Source organism: Camelus bactrianus, chromosome 31 (genome assembly GCF_048773025.1).
Source record: "Camelus bactrianus isolate YW-2024 breed Bactrian camel chromosome 31, ASM4877302v1, whole genome shotgun sequence".
Taxonomy (NCBI): domain Eukaryota; kingdom Metazoa; phylum Chordata; class Mammalia; order Artiodactyla; family Camelidae; genus Camelus; species Camelus bactrianus.
The window spans coordinates 25,437,940-25,454,616 of record NC_133569.1 but is presented as its reverse complement, the minus strand read 5'-3'; the positions used below and the strand labels follow the sequence as shown (position 1 = coordinate 25,454,616).

At 42.9% G+C, this 16,677-nt stretch overlaps 1 protein-coding gene across 4 annotated transcripts in view; it reads left to right on the top strand.

The window, feature by feature from the left end:
- Positions 1 to 16,677, top strand: part of SECISBP2 (SECIS binding protein 2) — a 39,369-nt gene that overhangs the window by 11,278 nt on the left and 11,414 nt on the right. Inside the window, exons 6-9 of one of the 4 annotated variants that reach the window (XM_074355827.1) lie at positions 1,004 to 1,085; positions 2,726 to 2,814; positions 5,289 to 5,411; positions 8,090 to 8,222. In XM_074355827.1, the coding sequence (XP_074211928.1) occupies positions 1,004 to 1,085; positions 2,726 to 2,814; positions 5,289 to 5,411; positions 8,090 to 8,222 (427 nt within the window). Of the gene's footprint in view, positions 1 to 1,003; positions 1,086 to 2,608; positions 2,815 to 5,288; positions 5,412 to 8,089; positions 8,223 to 16,677 lie in introns of all 4 variants that reach the window. The other 3 variants (XM_074355826.1, XM_074355825.1, XM_074355828.1) reach the window with 3 other exon arrangements.

Sequence of the window (16,677 nt, the reverse complement as noted above, 5' to 3'; positions counted from 1 at the left end):
GCCACACCTGTTCTCTGGAGGGAAGCTGTGGGTCGTAGTCCGGGGAAGCTCTGGGGCAGGAGGGCCCGGGGCGGCGGAGGCATTTCCAGTCCCTTAGTGAGCTCTGCTGGGGTCCGGGGATTGGTGGAAGATTTTGTGTTGTTTTTGTTTTTAATGAAGATAGTGGCTTCGTGTCCTAGTTTAGAACAGGTCCTTTACACTATTCGGAAACACCTCTCAGAGGCTGCCAGGCTTCCAGTCCCCAGACAGAGAAGCGGTGCACGTGTGTTCAGCAGTCGGTGGTCTTGGCCGTTGGACAGTCTTTTTTTTTTTTTAGACTTAGATGTCATGAAATGGTAAAATGGGTACATGTATGAACTTCTGAATTTATTTTAAATCCATTCAGTTTGAATTTACCAATTTCCTTTCACCTTGGGTGCAGCCAGTCACTTTGAGGTCTCCTTTAATGTGCTTACATGTCCCCCCCGTGTTGTTTGGCGCCTCTTGTTGCTCGCGTGTGGCGGCTTCGTGTCTACAAAAGAGCGTACGCATCAGAAGGCTTGTATTTGCCTCTGTAGACGTCATGAGGGATTTGTTTTTGAGCTTTGGTGAGGGGGCTTGCGTGTTCATTGGGGGCACGTGGCTTCAGGCGTCAGGCAGGCACAGATGTGCTGACTTGGAAATTGTTGATGACACGTTTATTTTAAAGTTACCTGCTATTACGTGTGATGTGATCTCCTTATTGAGATCCGTGTAACAGTGACACACAGATGTTTATCTCCTAGGCAGAGATGTAGATTGAAGCTAGCTAAGCTGTAGACAGTAGGTGGTTTCTCCTCCAGGGAGTGAAATTTGGCGGAAGAAAAGAATTTGACTTCTCATATTCCATGCTGACGTGTTTGGAAATATTTAATTAACATACATTTTGCAGGTTTTAAAGAATGACAAAGGAAGCTGTATAGTTTGAAAGTAATGACTCACGTTTAGTTTGAAATAGTAAGAAAATAACTGGTTTGCTTTTTAGGGCGAAATAGTGGTGAAAACCAATAACCCGACCGAGTCTGTAGCTGCTAACGCTGCTGCCAGTCCCTCCTCGTGCACGAGAGGTAAGAGTGGCTGCCGAATACGGTTTTAGAAAACCCGGTTGTCTGCTTTCTCAGTTCATTCTTAGTCCAGTGCAGCTGAAGTGTTTTTGTGCTAAGCCTTCTTTGAGGCAGCTGATGGGTTGTTGATAAACTGACATCATTGTTAGAAGATTGAAGTAAAGGAGATTGCATATCCAGACACAAGGAGTGTTAGATGTGAGTAGAAAATTCTAAACGGAACGTTTGTCCCGTTAAGTGAGACATTTCCTGAACTCAGACATGACTGCTTGCTTAAGCATTACCTGTGCCCGTGGTTCTCAAAGTTTTTGGTCTCAGGACCCCGTAATACCCTTTAAAAACCCCAAAGAGCTCCTGTTTATTTGGATAACTGTCAACATTCGTATTATCTGAAGCTGAAACTGAGAAAAAGTATTTACCAGATCACTTAAAAGTAACAATAATAAACCCAGTACATGTTGACATAGCACATTTTAATTAGAAAAATAGCTCTTTTCCAGAGTTAAAAAACTAGTCAGCAGAGGAGGGCAGCCATCTTTTATGTTTCACAACTTTTTAACATCTGGCTCAGTAGCCCTCTTCGCAGTCGGCTGTTTCACTGTTCCCTGTGGCGCGGCCACTGTACCCCCTCGGGGGAGAGCGGGGAAGGCAGGCGGCAAGCTCCTGTTACCAGGAGAATGCTCCTGACCGGGACCCCTGGGAGGGTCCTGGCAGCCTCGGAGCCCACTCTGAGAGCTGCCGGCCCGTCCTGACCTGGCCCAGCCGTGTGCTGTTGACCGTTCAGTGGGTTCTGCTTCTGAAATTTTTATGACTGGCCTGTCCTGACGGACGACGTCTTTACAGAACTATTCTGGACTCATTCCCGGGTGTGTTTTCTCCTGCGTTACTGTGTTTGGTAGGTGTGTGGTGTAGGAGAGAGCTTCACTTCAGTGGCAGTAAGGGTGCGTAGCTCTGTGGTGCACCCGTGGTGGGGTGGCCGCAGGCCGCTGGCGTGACCTGCCCGTGTCCTGATGGACTCCTTTTTGTTTTGTCTGTATGTAGAGTTTCACGGGCACCTAAGGAGTGCTGTTCTAAAAAGAAACTGTGTTATGCCTGTGTTCTAAAAAGAAATAATTGACCAGTTATCGTGCTAGCTGAAGTCTAGCGATCTTTGACTTCTGATATTAAAGGTGCACATCCAGGTTAGTAGGGCCACAGTCTGATCTTTAGCTTGTTAATTCTGTGTGTTTGCCACGTGGATGTGTTGTGGATTGTTGTCTTTTTTTTTAACGGAAACTATTGTTTGCCTACCACCCGCACCTCCCAGTTAAAAGAACAGTGCCTAGGAAAATCAGCTCCCTTGCAAGTTAATTCGGCATGCATGTTCCAAGACGAAAAACAAGTTTAGTGGCGCCAAGAGAACGTTCTGAACAATACCTTTGTTTAACTGTATTCTTGAGTACTTCATGTAATGCATGTTTGGAGTTTCTAAGTAATTTCTATTTTACTGTTGAGATTGTTCAACAATTTTGGTTATCTTTGAGCAGAATTATCTTGGACACCAATGGGTTATGTTGTTCGGCAGACATTATCTACAGAACTGTCACCAGCCCCTAAAAATGTTACTTCCGTGATAAACCTAAAGATGGTTGCTTCATCAGCAGATCCTAAAAATGGTAGTATGTCGTCTTCTGAAGTTTTATCTTCGGCTCCTTCCTACAGAGAGAAACACGTTGCCCATCCTGCGAGAAAGGTATGCGTCACACTTTGATTATGTTGCTTTCCTGCGCGACCAGATAGTCTTCCTTTTTTCTCAGACCCTAAGCGGAAGTGTTTCTGTCTGTGCTGTAGTCACTCATCTGAGTTGGTTGTATTGCCTCTTGAGAAAAGAGTAAGATCTCAGTCGAGGGACACAAGTGGTAGCTTAAACACGAGCGAGGATGTGCATTTTAGATCTGTGGTCTTAAAATATCTGTGGGCCGTTTTGAACTCTTTAAAAGAGATGCTGGCAGAAGCTTTTGCTCTGGTTTATAAAGGGCTGCACCCTTTGTTGAATTTTACATGGCTTTTACCTGCCAGGTACTCGTAGCAGAATAGTTGTATTCCGTCACGATCATCTGGTATGTTACTGATTCTTCGTTAATTGCAACTTACTGTAAGATAAGATTTCAGAACCCGTTTTTTCCTTTCAATTCAAATATTTTTAAGCTGTGATTTTTATTGATCTCTAGATTTGTTTCTTGAAGAGTCTTTTTTGTTGGGCTAGATTTTGTGCTTGATTTTCCCTGTGTACTGATTTATTTTAGGTTGAAATGTGGTCATATTTGTTGAGTGTGCTGGTTCCCTATCTTTGAGTATCAGGATACTTTTTGATATCCACAGTGTCTTAGACCACCCCACACAGACAGGAGCTGTGCATTTGTGCCTGGTTGATCAAGGGAATCTGTGTTGGTGACAGTTACAGTGAAGTCCGACCTGTGTGCCTGTTCCCCACGGCTATATGCACACACATCTGAGGAGCCCAGGAGGTGGTGGTGAGACTGGCTGGAGACTGGCCAGCTCTGAAACCCTGCCGGCGTCTGGGTGCAGGCTGCCTAGCAGGCCTCTGTCTGGTTCTTCACTGTGGCCACCAAGTTACCGTCTGAACCCATTTTCCTAATGTGCATTCAACATGCTAAGAATTAACGGACTTTGCTTTATTTTCCCAGCATCTTTTGAAAAATTACTTTTTAATTAGAGGTGTAAGAAAAGTTTATTGTAGAGAAGTTCCAAAAAAAGATGAGAAAATAAAGATCTCCTGTAATCTTATAACCCAGATGGCTTTGCATTATGGTCCTAATATTTTTCCCCCTCTCTAAAACTTTCTGTCTTGTAAATTTTTATTACTGAAGTGACACATGAAATACTACAAGGATCTAATTATGGAAAAGGTCGTTTTCCCGTACCCCTTTGGTTCTCACCCTTCAGGAAGCCTCCATTAACAGTCTCAGAGCTTCTGTACAAACATAATAAACATATAAACAAATAAACGTAATATGCAATAAACAAAGACGTTTATTTTGTTAAGTTTTTTATTTAAAAAAAACAGAAATGGGATAATTTGTTGCACATTACCCATAAAAGTTGCCTTTTTCACTTAACAAAATATCATGGCCAGGTTAGTAGATAATGGCCCTTGAGGCTTTTACCTCTTGTATTGTTTGTTTTATGAGAGGGAGGTAATTAGGTTTATTCATCGATCTCTGTTTGGAGGAGGTACTGGGGGTTGAACCCTGGACCTGTCGGGTGCTGAGCGTGCGCTCCGAAAACCACTTGAGCTACACCCTTCGAGGCTTTTACCTCTAAAGGGTAAGTTCCCGTTGGGAATTAGACAAGGTCTCAGACACTATAAAGTTCCCGCCCTCTTCGAGCCTCCGTTCTCATGGTGAGAGACCAGCACAGAACCTGTTAGGTGGTGATCAGTGCTCCAGAGAAGACTGAGAGTGAGAGGTTAGATAGAGGTGAGGTGCCTGGAGCTGAAATGAGGGCACGGACTTAGCCCAGATCCAGATGTGTAGGTGTAAGCGCAAAGAGCCTGAGGCCTGTCGTGTACCAACCCTTAATGAAGAAGAACCTGAAAACGAATACATGTATGAATATCCATGACTAGGACACTGTGCTGTGCACCAGAAATTGACACATTGTAACTGACTGTACTTCATTTTAAAAAAAAGAAAAAAAGGGCCTGAGGCCAAAGCGTGCTTGACGTGATTGAGGAAAGGCCAGGGGACTGAGGCCAGGGAGAGTGGAAGCGATGCTGTCAAATCCAGCAGGTCTGGGATGAGCCCAGATGCATGTCTGATTTGAAGGTTCCACAGGTGATTGCAACGTACGGTCAAGTTCAGGAACCCCTGGGCTGTGGTGATAGAAATGGCACACCTGGATTTATGAAAGGACTTCAAGTTGCTATTAGTGTAAGAGTCATTAACATGACCTCAAGTTGAAAACTAGTGTATGTCCGAGTCTATCAGTTCCAAGGTAGTTGGACGTGACAGCTGTTTTAATGGATTTTTTTCCTTCAAAATCATTTAACCAAATGCTGGCTATTTGGGAAATAAAGGGAGTAACTCTGAGTAAAATTGCCATGTGGTTGTACAACTCGATGTCTTAATTTTATTCCCGTATGTGGAATTAAACAGTTACTGAGTGTCTTAAAAACCCATGATTTTTGCTGTTTTTTTGTTCTAGTCCAAAGCATCACAAGGTGGCGATCCTGAGCAAAACGAAGCCTCAAGAAGGAATAAGAAAAAGAAGGAAAAGTCTAAATCAAAGTACGAAGTCCTGACAGTTCAGGAGCCACCAAGGATTGAGGTACATTTATGTTTATTACTCACCTTGTATGGTGTAATAAATGGGTCTTCCTTAATAGAAGTACGAGTTCCTGCTGGTTGCCTAAGTGAAAATTCTCCAACGTGTTCTTTAGTATTTGTTTTCCCAGTGCTAAAGAAAGTAGTTGTCACCCATTTTCTCCACTTCCTCACTTTGGCGTCCCAGCACAGTGCCCGTCTCGTAGCGGGCACTCAGGAAACATTTGAATGAGTGAATGAGTGAATGAAAGGCCTAGAGACAAAACCGCTTGTATTGAAATGTCATGCTGTATATGCCATACTGCTGATGCATGCTCCTCGCGAGTCTCTTCTTGACTTGTTCTTCCCTTGCTGTGGCGTGCTGGCTTCTGCAGGGCCTCCCTTTCTGTCCAGAAGTCTTGGTACGATGTGCTTAGAAAACCGTAGCTCCATCGTGGGCCCTGGTCAGGAAGAGAATGTCATGACCACCTGAAAGCACTCTTGATGTTGTTGCCTGTGATACTCCAGGAACGTCCCTGTCCTCCAAGGAGCTGTCCTGAACTCTGACTGTTTCTCAGGGGTCTGCAGGACCAGACTCAGCAGCCTGGCTCCGAGCGGGTGAAAGTGTCTGTCAGCAGCGCTCCCCCGGCCTCCGGCTTAGGGCCAAGCCCAGGGTGTGCCCACAGACTTGGGGGGCTGCCAGGGCTCTTGGAACATTCCCTTGAGAATAACGGGACTGCCTCTTTGAAGACCCTCGGTCATGGTTAGAGCATTATTGTTTGGGGCAACAAGTAACTCATATTTCTGCCCCGTTTCTCACGTAATTTCTCCAGGGTGCCTAGAATGTTGACAGGAGCACGTTAAGACATTTTTAAATGATTTAAACAGTTGTTTAGAGACCTGTTCCCTTGTTTTCTTTTTTCTAACCGGGGATCAGCATATGTGACAGGATATTTACATCTCCTGAGTCCAGATTGATGGCTTCTCTAAAGAGAAGCAGAGTTGAAGGATGGGTGCCAGGGTGGTGAGGGGTGGTTCTGTAGACCACCCGGTGCACCCACATCCTTGAGGCCCTTGAGCGGGGATTAGGACCACGGTCTTCGGAATTTGTTCTGAGAGTAGAATAAAGCCGAAGCACTTACATTACAGGGTTTTCTTTTTTTTTTTTTTTCCCACTGTTTTATGACACCTTTGAGTGCTTTTATGGGAGATGATTACAGAAGGAACGTACAAGCGAGGGAGAGGTTGTAGTTGCGCATACTTGGTTCTCGTGGTTCCTGAGGAGCTGAAGGCGTGTGCTCCACTTAGGGTGCCGAGGAGCTCCCCAGTCTGGCAGCTGCATCTGAAAGAAGAGACAGAGTAGAGTCACCGAGAGTTCAGTCTAAGCAGCAGCCACAGGTCATGTTTAGGCTGAAACCACAACTGCTTCAGGCGTAACTTTTCTTGCTAAACTAAACTCTTGGGGAAAAGCTACCCTCCAGACCTCTTTGTGTGGGAGACACGTGGTTTTGTTTTGGTTCGTTCCTTCCTTGAACTGCATGTGGTGTGTTGAAACAGTGTCCCTGAAGCTGAAACCTCTCTGTCACTTTTGTAATAAGACTGCTGGTAGCTGCCATCGCTGTATAGAAAAGGGAGGGAACCACAGACGAACCACAGACCGCCTGTCTAAGTTCAATTTAAAGAGAAAAGGTTGACTTAGTTTATTTAAGAAACAGTTCCTTTCTGAGGCAGTGATGTCTGACTGTGGGGGGAAGGGCCACGAGTATCTCACTCTGAGTCGTCAGGATCAGGGGAAGACACAGTTCTTGTGGATCCAGGAATGAACTTGTAGTTCATGATCCAGATGGAGAACGTGCATGCTCTGGGCATGTTCATTGTCTTTTTGCCTTTCAAAGTGGGGTAATAAGTTTCACATTTGCGAAAAGTAAAATTCTAGACCCCGGTAACTTTGTGTTCCTATTTTGTAATTTGGTCCTCTTCCACCCCCATGGAGGTGTCGTGTAGCCACCTGTGCTGCGCGTGGCCCTCGCCCTTTGCCGTGAGCCCCCACCCAGTGGGGGTTTGGCGCCAGGGAAGAGAACAGCGGTGGGAGGGCAGGAGTGGAGGTGCAGACGCGCAGAAGACAGCGTGCATGTGCAGCCTTTGTACGGTCTCAAGACCCAGATCCCAGTGATGTCAGGAGTAGCGTGTGTTTAGAGTATATCTAACTTTGTGCCTAAATTTAATACTTTAATACTGCTGGATGTGGTTTGGACTTGTGTAAATGTTTGGTCATGTCTCCAAGATTTCATGGCAGTTGGTTGTCTCACTTCGGCAGTTGGAAAGTGCATGGTGCTAACAAGGCAATGATACCAACCAGTTAGCCTCACATGCAGACTTGTGTAGCCAAAGATTATACAACGTGCAAGCCTTGGTTCCTAACGTGTAGATGAACTCTGTTCTTCACAGTGGAGATGTAGATAGAAATGTAGGTGGTTTAATATAAACCAGTAATGTGAAAGGAGATGAACAACCGTGGGGGTAACGTTGACAGGTAAAGTGGGATTGATTGGGTTTTTCTTTAATTTTTTTAAAATTTTAAGATTATTATAGTCTCTAAACCTGTGCCATCTTACCTTTAATGATGTGACTTTGTCATAAGATGAAGAGCACAGTTGTAAAATATGCTACTATAAATAAACTTCTGATTTTTGACCTTCTTAGAATAATTTTAAAAATAGTGGAAAGAAGAGCCAAATTCCAGTACAGTTGGATTTGGGGGGAATGCTGACCGCGCTGGAAAAGAAGCAGCACTCCCAGAATGCAAAGCAGTCCTCCAAACCGGTGGTGTTCTCAGGTGAGAGTCTTCATTTCAGACAAATGATTGAAAGTCTTTTCCAGACAGTCTTGTGACTGATTTCTCTTGTAATCAGAATTGATTTATGTATAACAAAACAGCGTGGCGCTGTAATAAGGATCGGTAGAGACCAGTTGAATAGTCTTGAGAGTCCAGAAGTAAAACATATCTATGGCCAGTGGAGTTTCGACAGGGTTACTGAGCTAATTAAAAAGGACAAGGAACAATCTTTTAAAAAACGGTCCTGGGACAGCTGGATTTCCACATGCTAAAAAATGAAGCTGGGCCCCCTACCTCACACCATATACAAAAACTAGCTCAAAATGGATCAATGACTAAAATATAAGAGCTGAAACTTCAATTAAAACTCTTAGAAGAAAAACAGGTGTATCTTCATGACCTTGGATTAGATAATGAATTCTTATTTAGGACACCAAAGAGCACAGGCAACAAAAGCAAAAATAGATACACTGGATTTCATCAAAATTAAAAACTTCTGTGTACCAAAGGATATTATCAAGCGAGTGAGAAGGCAGCTTACGAATGGGAAAAAATATTTGCAGATCACGTGTCTTACTGTTGCAGAAAAGTGTGTGACAGCTCAGTTCTGACAGCAACCTGGATCCGGGCGAGAGACCAAGCAGCACTGGGAGAGCTGGAGAACTCAGGTTTATCACGCCAGCTGGCCCAGAGGAGCTAACACTCCAAGCTCTGGACCCCGTCTGTAGGTTTACACAGGCTTTTACAGGCTGCCAGTCTAGACTTTGCTACATCATATGCATCAGGTATAACGGAAGTGGACTAATTAGGAACAAGCTTTGTAGAAATGGACCAATCAGGAGTGAGAGAAATAACCAATCAGGAGTGAGCTCCGTGCAAATGAAGCACTACAAATGGACCAGTCAGGAGTTAGCTCAGGAAACCAATAGAATTTTAGGGGTAAGTTCCACTTTCCTAGAAGTTAGCCGTTTCAGAGGCAAAGAGTGAGATTGAGCCAACAGGCCAGGGAACCGGATGGTGCCGGCAGGAGAGTAGTGGCCCTGCCTGGGGGTCCTGCTGGTCTATTTTATGGGGGCTTCCCACCTCATTACAAGGGTTTAGTATCCAAATATATAAAAACTCCTACAAATCAATAAGACTCATTAAAAAATGGGCAAAGCTCTTGAAAAGACATTTCTCCGTAAAGATACACGTATGGCCAGTAACATGGAAAGATGCTCAGCAGTGTCGGTCATTTGAGAAACACAAGTCAGAACCACACTGAGGTAGTTCTTCAAACCTGCTGTGGTAGCTATAATCATAAACATGGAAAACGAAAAGTGTTGGTGAGGATTTGGAGAAATTGGAACCTTTGTACACACACTGCTGATGGAAATGTTCCGTGGTGCCGTTACTTTGGAAAGCAGTCTGGCAATTCTTCAGGATGCTAAAGAAAGAGTTGTTGGCAGTTCCTCTCCTCTGTATGTACCCAGAAGAATTAAAAACAGAGATGCAGAACGTGTACACCAGTGTTCATAGCAGCATTACTCATAAGAGCCCAAAGGTGGAAACAGCCCAGATGTGTGCCAGCAGAAGAATGGGTAAACAAGATGTGGCATATACATATAATGGAATATTCAGCCTTAAAAAGGTAGGAAATTCTGTCATGGACAGGCAGTAGATTAGAGGTTGCCAGGGGTTGAAGGGGGTGGGGAGTTACTGTTTAAGGGACAAATTTTCATTTTGGGGCGTGAAAAAGTTTTGGGAGTGGATAGTGTGATGGTTGTACAACACTGAACGTAATTGCTGCCACTGAATTGTGCGGTTAGGAATGGTTAAAGTAATAGATTTTATGTTATATGTATTCTACCACAAAAATTTTTAAAGTTATTTAAGTATGATGATTTTAAGAAATAGATCTTGCTAAAAGTTGGGTTTTCCATTTGATATGACGGCATGGTGTACCTGAGAACCTCATGGTAACGTAAGTGCCCGATACAGGTTAGGAAGCTGCGTCTGATAGAGATGGAGTACCTGCCTGTCCATGGGAACGCCGCTGGTGGCAGTGATGGCTCGGTACCGAAGCTGTCATTCCCTCCTCTGAAGCATCTCTTAGAGCCAAGACAGTTAAAATTGGCAGTATGTCATACAGAGAAATAATGCACATTTGCCACCTTAGTCTTTTAAATGTTTCTTTCTTCTGAGGAAGTTAACTTATTTAGAAAAATAAAAAAATAGGTACCCAAGGGAATAATAAAGAAGCTTACTTCTTTTATTTTTTGCATTTTAAAGCAGTTTGTGGACATCGTGTCATTGTACCTATGAATACCCCAGTCCACATGGGGGTGACTCATGGTGACTTCGCTACGGCATTAATCCCAGAAAGGATGAGCATCATTTGTGGGTAGGGAGGGAGGGTATTTTTCTTTTGAAAAATTTAAGACATCTGAGAAAGCTGAATAAATCCTGCAGTGAGCACCCCTGTACTCACCACCTAGATTGGACAGTTGTTCCCTAACTTTTTCAATCACACAACTTTCCCAGAGGTCAGCACACTACAGCCTGCTGGCCACTTGCACAGTTTTATTAGAACACAGCAACACCCATTCATTTAAGTGTTCTCTGTGGCTGCTTTTGAGCTGTAATTTCAGTTGAGAATTATGACACGCATACGCTCATTAGCCTTAAATGTTTACTCTCTGGCCCTTTAAGGAAAAGTTTCCTGGCCCTGAGCTATCCCTTTTTTTTTTTTTTTTCCCCTGCTCAAAGTAAGTTGAAGACATCAGTGTATGTTACCCCCAAGTGTTACAGCGTTCATGCCATTAACTAGAGTTCAGTATTGGTTTTATGGCTCTTTTTTCCCTTTGGAGGTAAAAATATGCATATAGTGACGTGCACAGATCTTAAGTGCACAATTCAGTTTTGGCAAAGATGGAAGTGTTACCCAAACTCCTAGCTACGTGGAGCGCACCCTTGACATTTTCCTCAGCACCTTGCCAGCCCAGTCAGTCCCTGCTGCTGCCCCCAGGCACCCATGCGTGGTTCTGGTTTTTTTTCTGCCATAGACTAGTTTTTCATGTCCTAGAACTTCATATATCTTACGAATCTTAGTATTTGCTCCTTTGCGCAAGGTTTCTTTCACTCAACAAAATTCTTGTGACTGACTTATGTATGTATGTCAGTAGTTCCTTTTTGTCGTTTATTGAGGTGAAATTCACGTAACGTAACAGGAACCATTTTACCCTGTCCAGTTTAGTAGGGTTTAGTACATCCAGAGTGTTGTGTAACCATCACCTGTCTCGTTGCCAACGTTTTCATCACCCCATAAGGAAGTTCCTGCCCATTAAGCTCCCCACTGTACGCCTTTCCCCAGCTCCTGACAGCTCCTGTGGATTGACCTTATTCTGACATTTTATAAATGGAATCGTACAATTTGTGACCTTTTGTGTCAGTTTGCCTTCACTTAGGATAATGTCTTTGATGTTCATCCGTGTGTATCAGTATTTCACCAGTTTTTATGGCTGAATCGTATTCTGTTGACCACAATTTGTTCATCCATTGTTGGTGAACATTTAGGTTGTTTCCACCTTTTGGCTGTTGTGGCTGATACTGTTACGAATATTCGTGTACGATTCTTTTGAGTATCTGTTTTTAATTCTCTTGGGACTGTGGAATTGCTGGGCCATCTGGTAGGGATGTATTTAGTTTATAAATTTGCCAGACCAGTTTTCAGGCTGCTTGTGTACTGTGTTACACTCACCAGTCATGTATGAAAGGTCTCATAGTTCCCATGTGATGTTGTTGGTCTTAGTTTTAGCCGTTCTGATGGGGGTCGAGGTGGGATTTTTTTGAAGCTGAAAACTCTAAACGCTGAATCATTTTATACGGGGTGCTGAGTGATCTAGTCAGCATTTTTCTAAATAGCTTTCTTATGGCTACAGCAGAAGTAAGTTTTCGTGACAGTTTCGTAGTGACCTTTATTAAGAGCCCAGAGTACAGACTTACAGTGTCTGAATGCAGTTAATTTCGCCAGAGTACAGTGGCCGAGGTGCCGGTCGACCGTGTGTCCCTGAACCCGGTGTTTCTTCTTCGTGCCGTCCTCCCGGGACCGCCAGCGGTGGCGCTGCCGGGGGGCATGCTGGACACGAGGGTTCTGGGAGTGGCTCAGATGTGGTGCACGGGAGGCGCTTGGTGTGGGGCCAGCGAACAGGTGTTTTCAACAAGCACACCATGGGATTTTTTGTTTTGTTTTGTCTTGTCTGTTTTTCACTTTTTATTGTAGCAAATGTAAAACATAATCAAAAGTAGAGACTAAGATGACCCTCGCCCGATGCGCCCGTCACCCAGCTCCCGCAGGCAGCAGCGTTCTGCCAGTCTTGTCGCACCTGTCGCCCTGCTCTTTTTCCTGAACTGTTTTAAAGCAGCTTGTAGACACCATGCCGTTTAATCTGTTAATACCTCGGTCAGTATCTCTAACTGATGGTGATTTAATTTTTAACCAAACCACTCTGCCATCCTCCCATATTTTTTCTTGTTAGCATCTTGTATCCAATCTGTATTTAAATTTCCATGACAGTCTTAATGATTTCAGTAATTTAACGTCTTCAGGACCCACAGCTTCGTAGATCACGTATCTGGGTAGTTCTTATGTATATGTCAAAGCTTGGGGCCACAGGCCCCTGAGATAGTCTCCCCCCAAAGTTGCTTCTCTTAGCTCGTCCCGTTTGGTGAAGGCCTGCAGTGCTTGCCTTTCCAGAGAAATCTGGAAAGTGCTCTGTTTCTGAAGAATGTAGCTTCTTGGGGAGCCTGCAGGGAAGTGTGTAGACAGCGCTGGCTGTTCCAGACCTCCAGTCAGAGGTGAAAGCAGGAGAAGGGAAGGCACCACCTCTGAGGCGACGCGAGGTGGCCCTCGTGCATCTGGGTGTAGGTTGGACCTCTCAGGTGGAATGGTGACGGAAGTAAGCAGCTTGGCAAAGAGGGCCCTCAGTCAGATGATATTTTTAAGTAGTTTGAGGTTGTTGTATTGTGAGGTTGGGATTTGGTAGTATTGAAATGACATTTTGAACAGAGGTCCCAGGAATGCCCAAACGCTAGCGTGCTCATCGCCTTTCTTTTTGACGTCACTAGTGGAACCATTCTTACCAGGAAGAGTAAAAATGAGCTGAGAGGAATTTAAGGTTCCTCTTTACTTTTAGATGTGCCAGGACCAAATACCCTCGTGCAGAGCTTTCTCGCCAGAACATAACTCAAAGGACTTTGGAGGCTTGTTTCTGTTCTGGAGCTTGAATCGGGCCTTGCCAACTGGCTGATGAGGTTAATGAGGAAGTGAATGCTTTTACCATCAGCATGAGGAAGAGTGGACCCGCCACTTAGCAGACAGTGTGTTTAATCTGAGATGCGTTTCTTGTAGACAGCATAGCATGTTTCTCTTTTATCCAGGCTGACAGGCTCTGTCTGTTGAATGGGGTGTTCTGTCCACTCACATTTGATATAGCTGTTACTGTGGTTGGATTTACTGCTGTTGGTCTTTTCTGATACTTTCATGTTTTATGTGTTCGTCTGTTTATCCTCAAGTGTTTTCTGTTGCGTTTAATAAGTATACTTAGAGTACCATTTTGATTCCATTCTTGATTTTTTTTTCCTTTAAAAAAATTAATTTTCTTAAAAATTAGGAAATAAGTGGTTGCTTATAAATAAGTGAAGTGGTTGCTCTGGGAATTACAGTATGCACCTTTCATACTTTATATTTTATATTCTGAAGAAACTTTATTCCAGTATAACTCTGTTTTCTCTCTTTGGGCTGTGGTTGTCATGTATGTTACACATATGTATGTTACAAATCAAACAATACACTGTTGTAATTACTGCTTTATGCAGCTGTATCTTTCAAAGAAGTTAACAGAAGAAATGAGGGGGAAAAATCTGTATTTACCAGTTTTACGCTTGTAAGTTTTTATGTTCATTATTTATTTGTCTGGATTCCATTACCATCTGGATTCAGTTACCATCTGGTGTCACTTTCTTCTGTGTTTCTACTCATGGGCCTCCTTTAACGTCCAGAAACTCTGCTAAGCAATGAATTCTCTGTCTTTGTTTATCTAAGAACATCTTTATTTTACATTCTTTGTTTTTGAAGCTCAGTTTTGCTGGATATAGAAATTCTTGGTTGACAGTTTTTTCCCCAGGACTTTGAATGTCATTCCGCTGCCCTCTTGTCGCATGAGAGGCATTAAATGATACTTGTTCTTGTTCCACTTTCTGTGATGGGTGGTTTTTTACCTTGCTGCTTCCATAGTTTCTTTTGGGTTTGACCTTCAGCACTTTGACTATAATGTGTCCAGGTGTGGGTTTCTTAACAACACCTTTGTTGGATAATATTGATACTATTTTGGCTCTACAGATTAAAATTTTCATCAAATTTGGGAAATTTAGAAATTGTTTTTTCACAGTATTTTTTCTTGTCTCTCCTCTCCTCTCCTGGCCTGGCACTCCCATTGTATGTATGCTGGTGTGTTTGTTGTTGCTCTACAGGTCTCCCGAGGCTCCGTTCGTTTGTTTGCAGTTTTTAAAAATCTTTTCTTTCAGTTGAATAGTTTCTGTTGATTTATCTTCAGGTTTGCTGATACTTACTCCATCTCAGATCTGCTGCTGGGCCTCTTCTTTATAATTTATATTTATCGAAATACTGTGTTTACACCTGTTCTCACAGTTCCCTTGAAGTTTTGCTCTGCTGTGTGCCAAAGCTGCAGACGCTCAGGCAGTTCCTGTTTTCTTAGGATGGGTCACCCTTTTTTTTTAAGTTATGGAAATTATCTTTAATGTTAGCGATATATAATAGCTCAACAATTCAGAAACAAAAGGGTATTTTAACATTTAATAATACGGGGAGGCCATGTACCAAGTAGACGTAGTTAGACTGATAATACGGTCCTCAGTATTAACTTGAAGACCAGAAGATGATGTTGAGAAATTTCAATCGATCTAAAATTCCAGACTGATCAAAACCATGTTCAAGACAGAAAGTAAAAGCAATGATATTTTCAGGTGAGCAGAAGCTGACAGAGTCATTTCTTACATTACAGTACATTTAGTTTGTTTGTCACAGTCTTCCTCGCATCTGGAAATGCCCTACATGTAAATATTTTTTGAATTGTACATGTTAAAATTTAATTTTCGCTGTAAAGTTCTGTGCATTCTAAGCATTTTGGCAGATGTATTAAATTCACCATTACAGTATTTTACAGAATAATTTCACTGCATTAAAATTTACTGTGCTTAATCTTTGCAGTGCTCCTAACACAACTCCTGGCAACCACTGATCTGTTGGGCATCTTTAATATTTGCCTTTTCTGTAATATTATGTAATTCAGTGGTAAAGTATCGAGCTTTTCGGAATGGTTGCTTTTTCACATAGCAAGATGCATTTAAGATTAATCAGTGTCTTTCTGTGGCTTTATAATTCATTTTTTTATTGATAAATAATTCTTTTGTGTATGTGCCACAGTATAGGATGGGTCACACTTTGTTGTTTCTTTGAAAGTCTTAAGACTTTTCATTAAATATTTTAGTTAATGTATTGTAGCAGCTCTGAATTTGATTTTTTCTTCTAAGGGTAGTGACGTTGATGGGTTTGGTTTACTGTTTTTTGTTTGTTTGTTTGTTTTTAAGAGACTGCTCTTGTCTGAATCTGGTGGCTGTCTTCCCCACAGCGTGGGTGCTGATGTCTCTGCTCACTTTTTCTTTTTTTTGCTTGTTTTTATTTATTTATTTATTTATTTATTTATGGCTTGCCTTTCCAGGAGTTTACCCGTGTCTACACGGCACTTTAAAAACATTCCAAAATTAAGGAGGGTGGGTAAAGTATGTTTGGAAAAATACTGATAATTGTTGCAGCTGGACAGTGAATTATGTGGGTTTGTTGGTATACATTCTCTTTTGTTTGGTGTGTGTTTGGAAACTTCCCTAATTAAAAAGCAGGGGGAAAGTCTGCACCAATGAACTATTTTTGGACCAGGAACAAGTGGGAAGAGCGGAACAGCAGGATGCGGAAGCACTGAGTAGTGATCTCGGTCATGTTCTGACCCTGTGCAGGGCTTGTGTGTGCGGGAACTTAGGAACCTGTGTTTATGTCTAGAAAACACAAGAGAATCAGTTTGAAATATTACTAGACTCTTAGAAGGCAGACGATATGCATAGGGAAACCAACAGCTGACTTCTGCAAAGGCGGCGTCAACTGAATATGGTGGAGAGACTTACTTAAAAGAGGCATCTTTTACACCCCATGTTCATAGCAGCACTGTTCACAACAGCCAAGACACGGAAACAGCCTAAATGTCCATCGACAGAAAAATGGATAACGAAGCTGTGGTGTACTTATTGAATGGAATACTACTCAGCCATAAACAATAATAAAATAATGCCATTTGCAGCAATATGGATGGCCCTGGAGATTGTCATTCTAAGTGAAGTAAGCCAG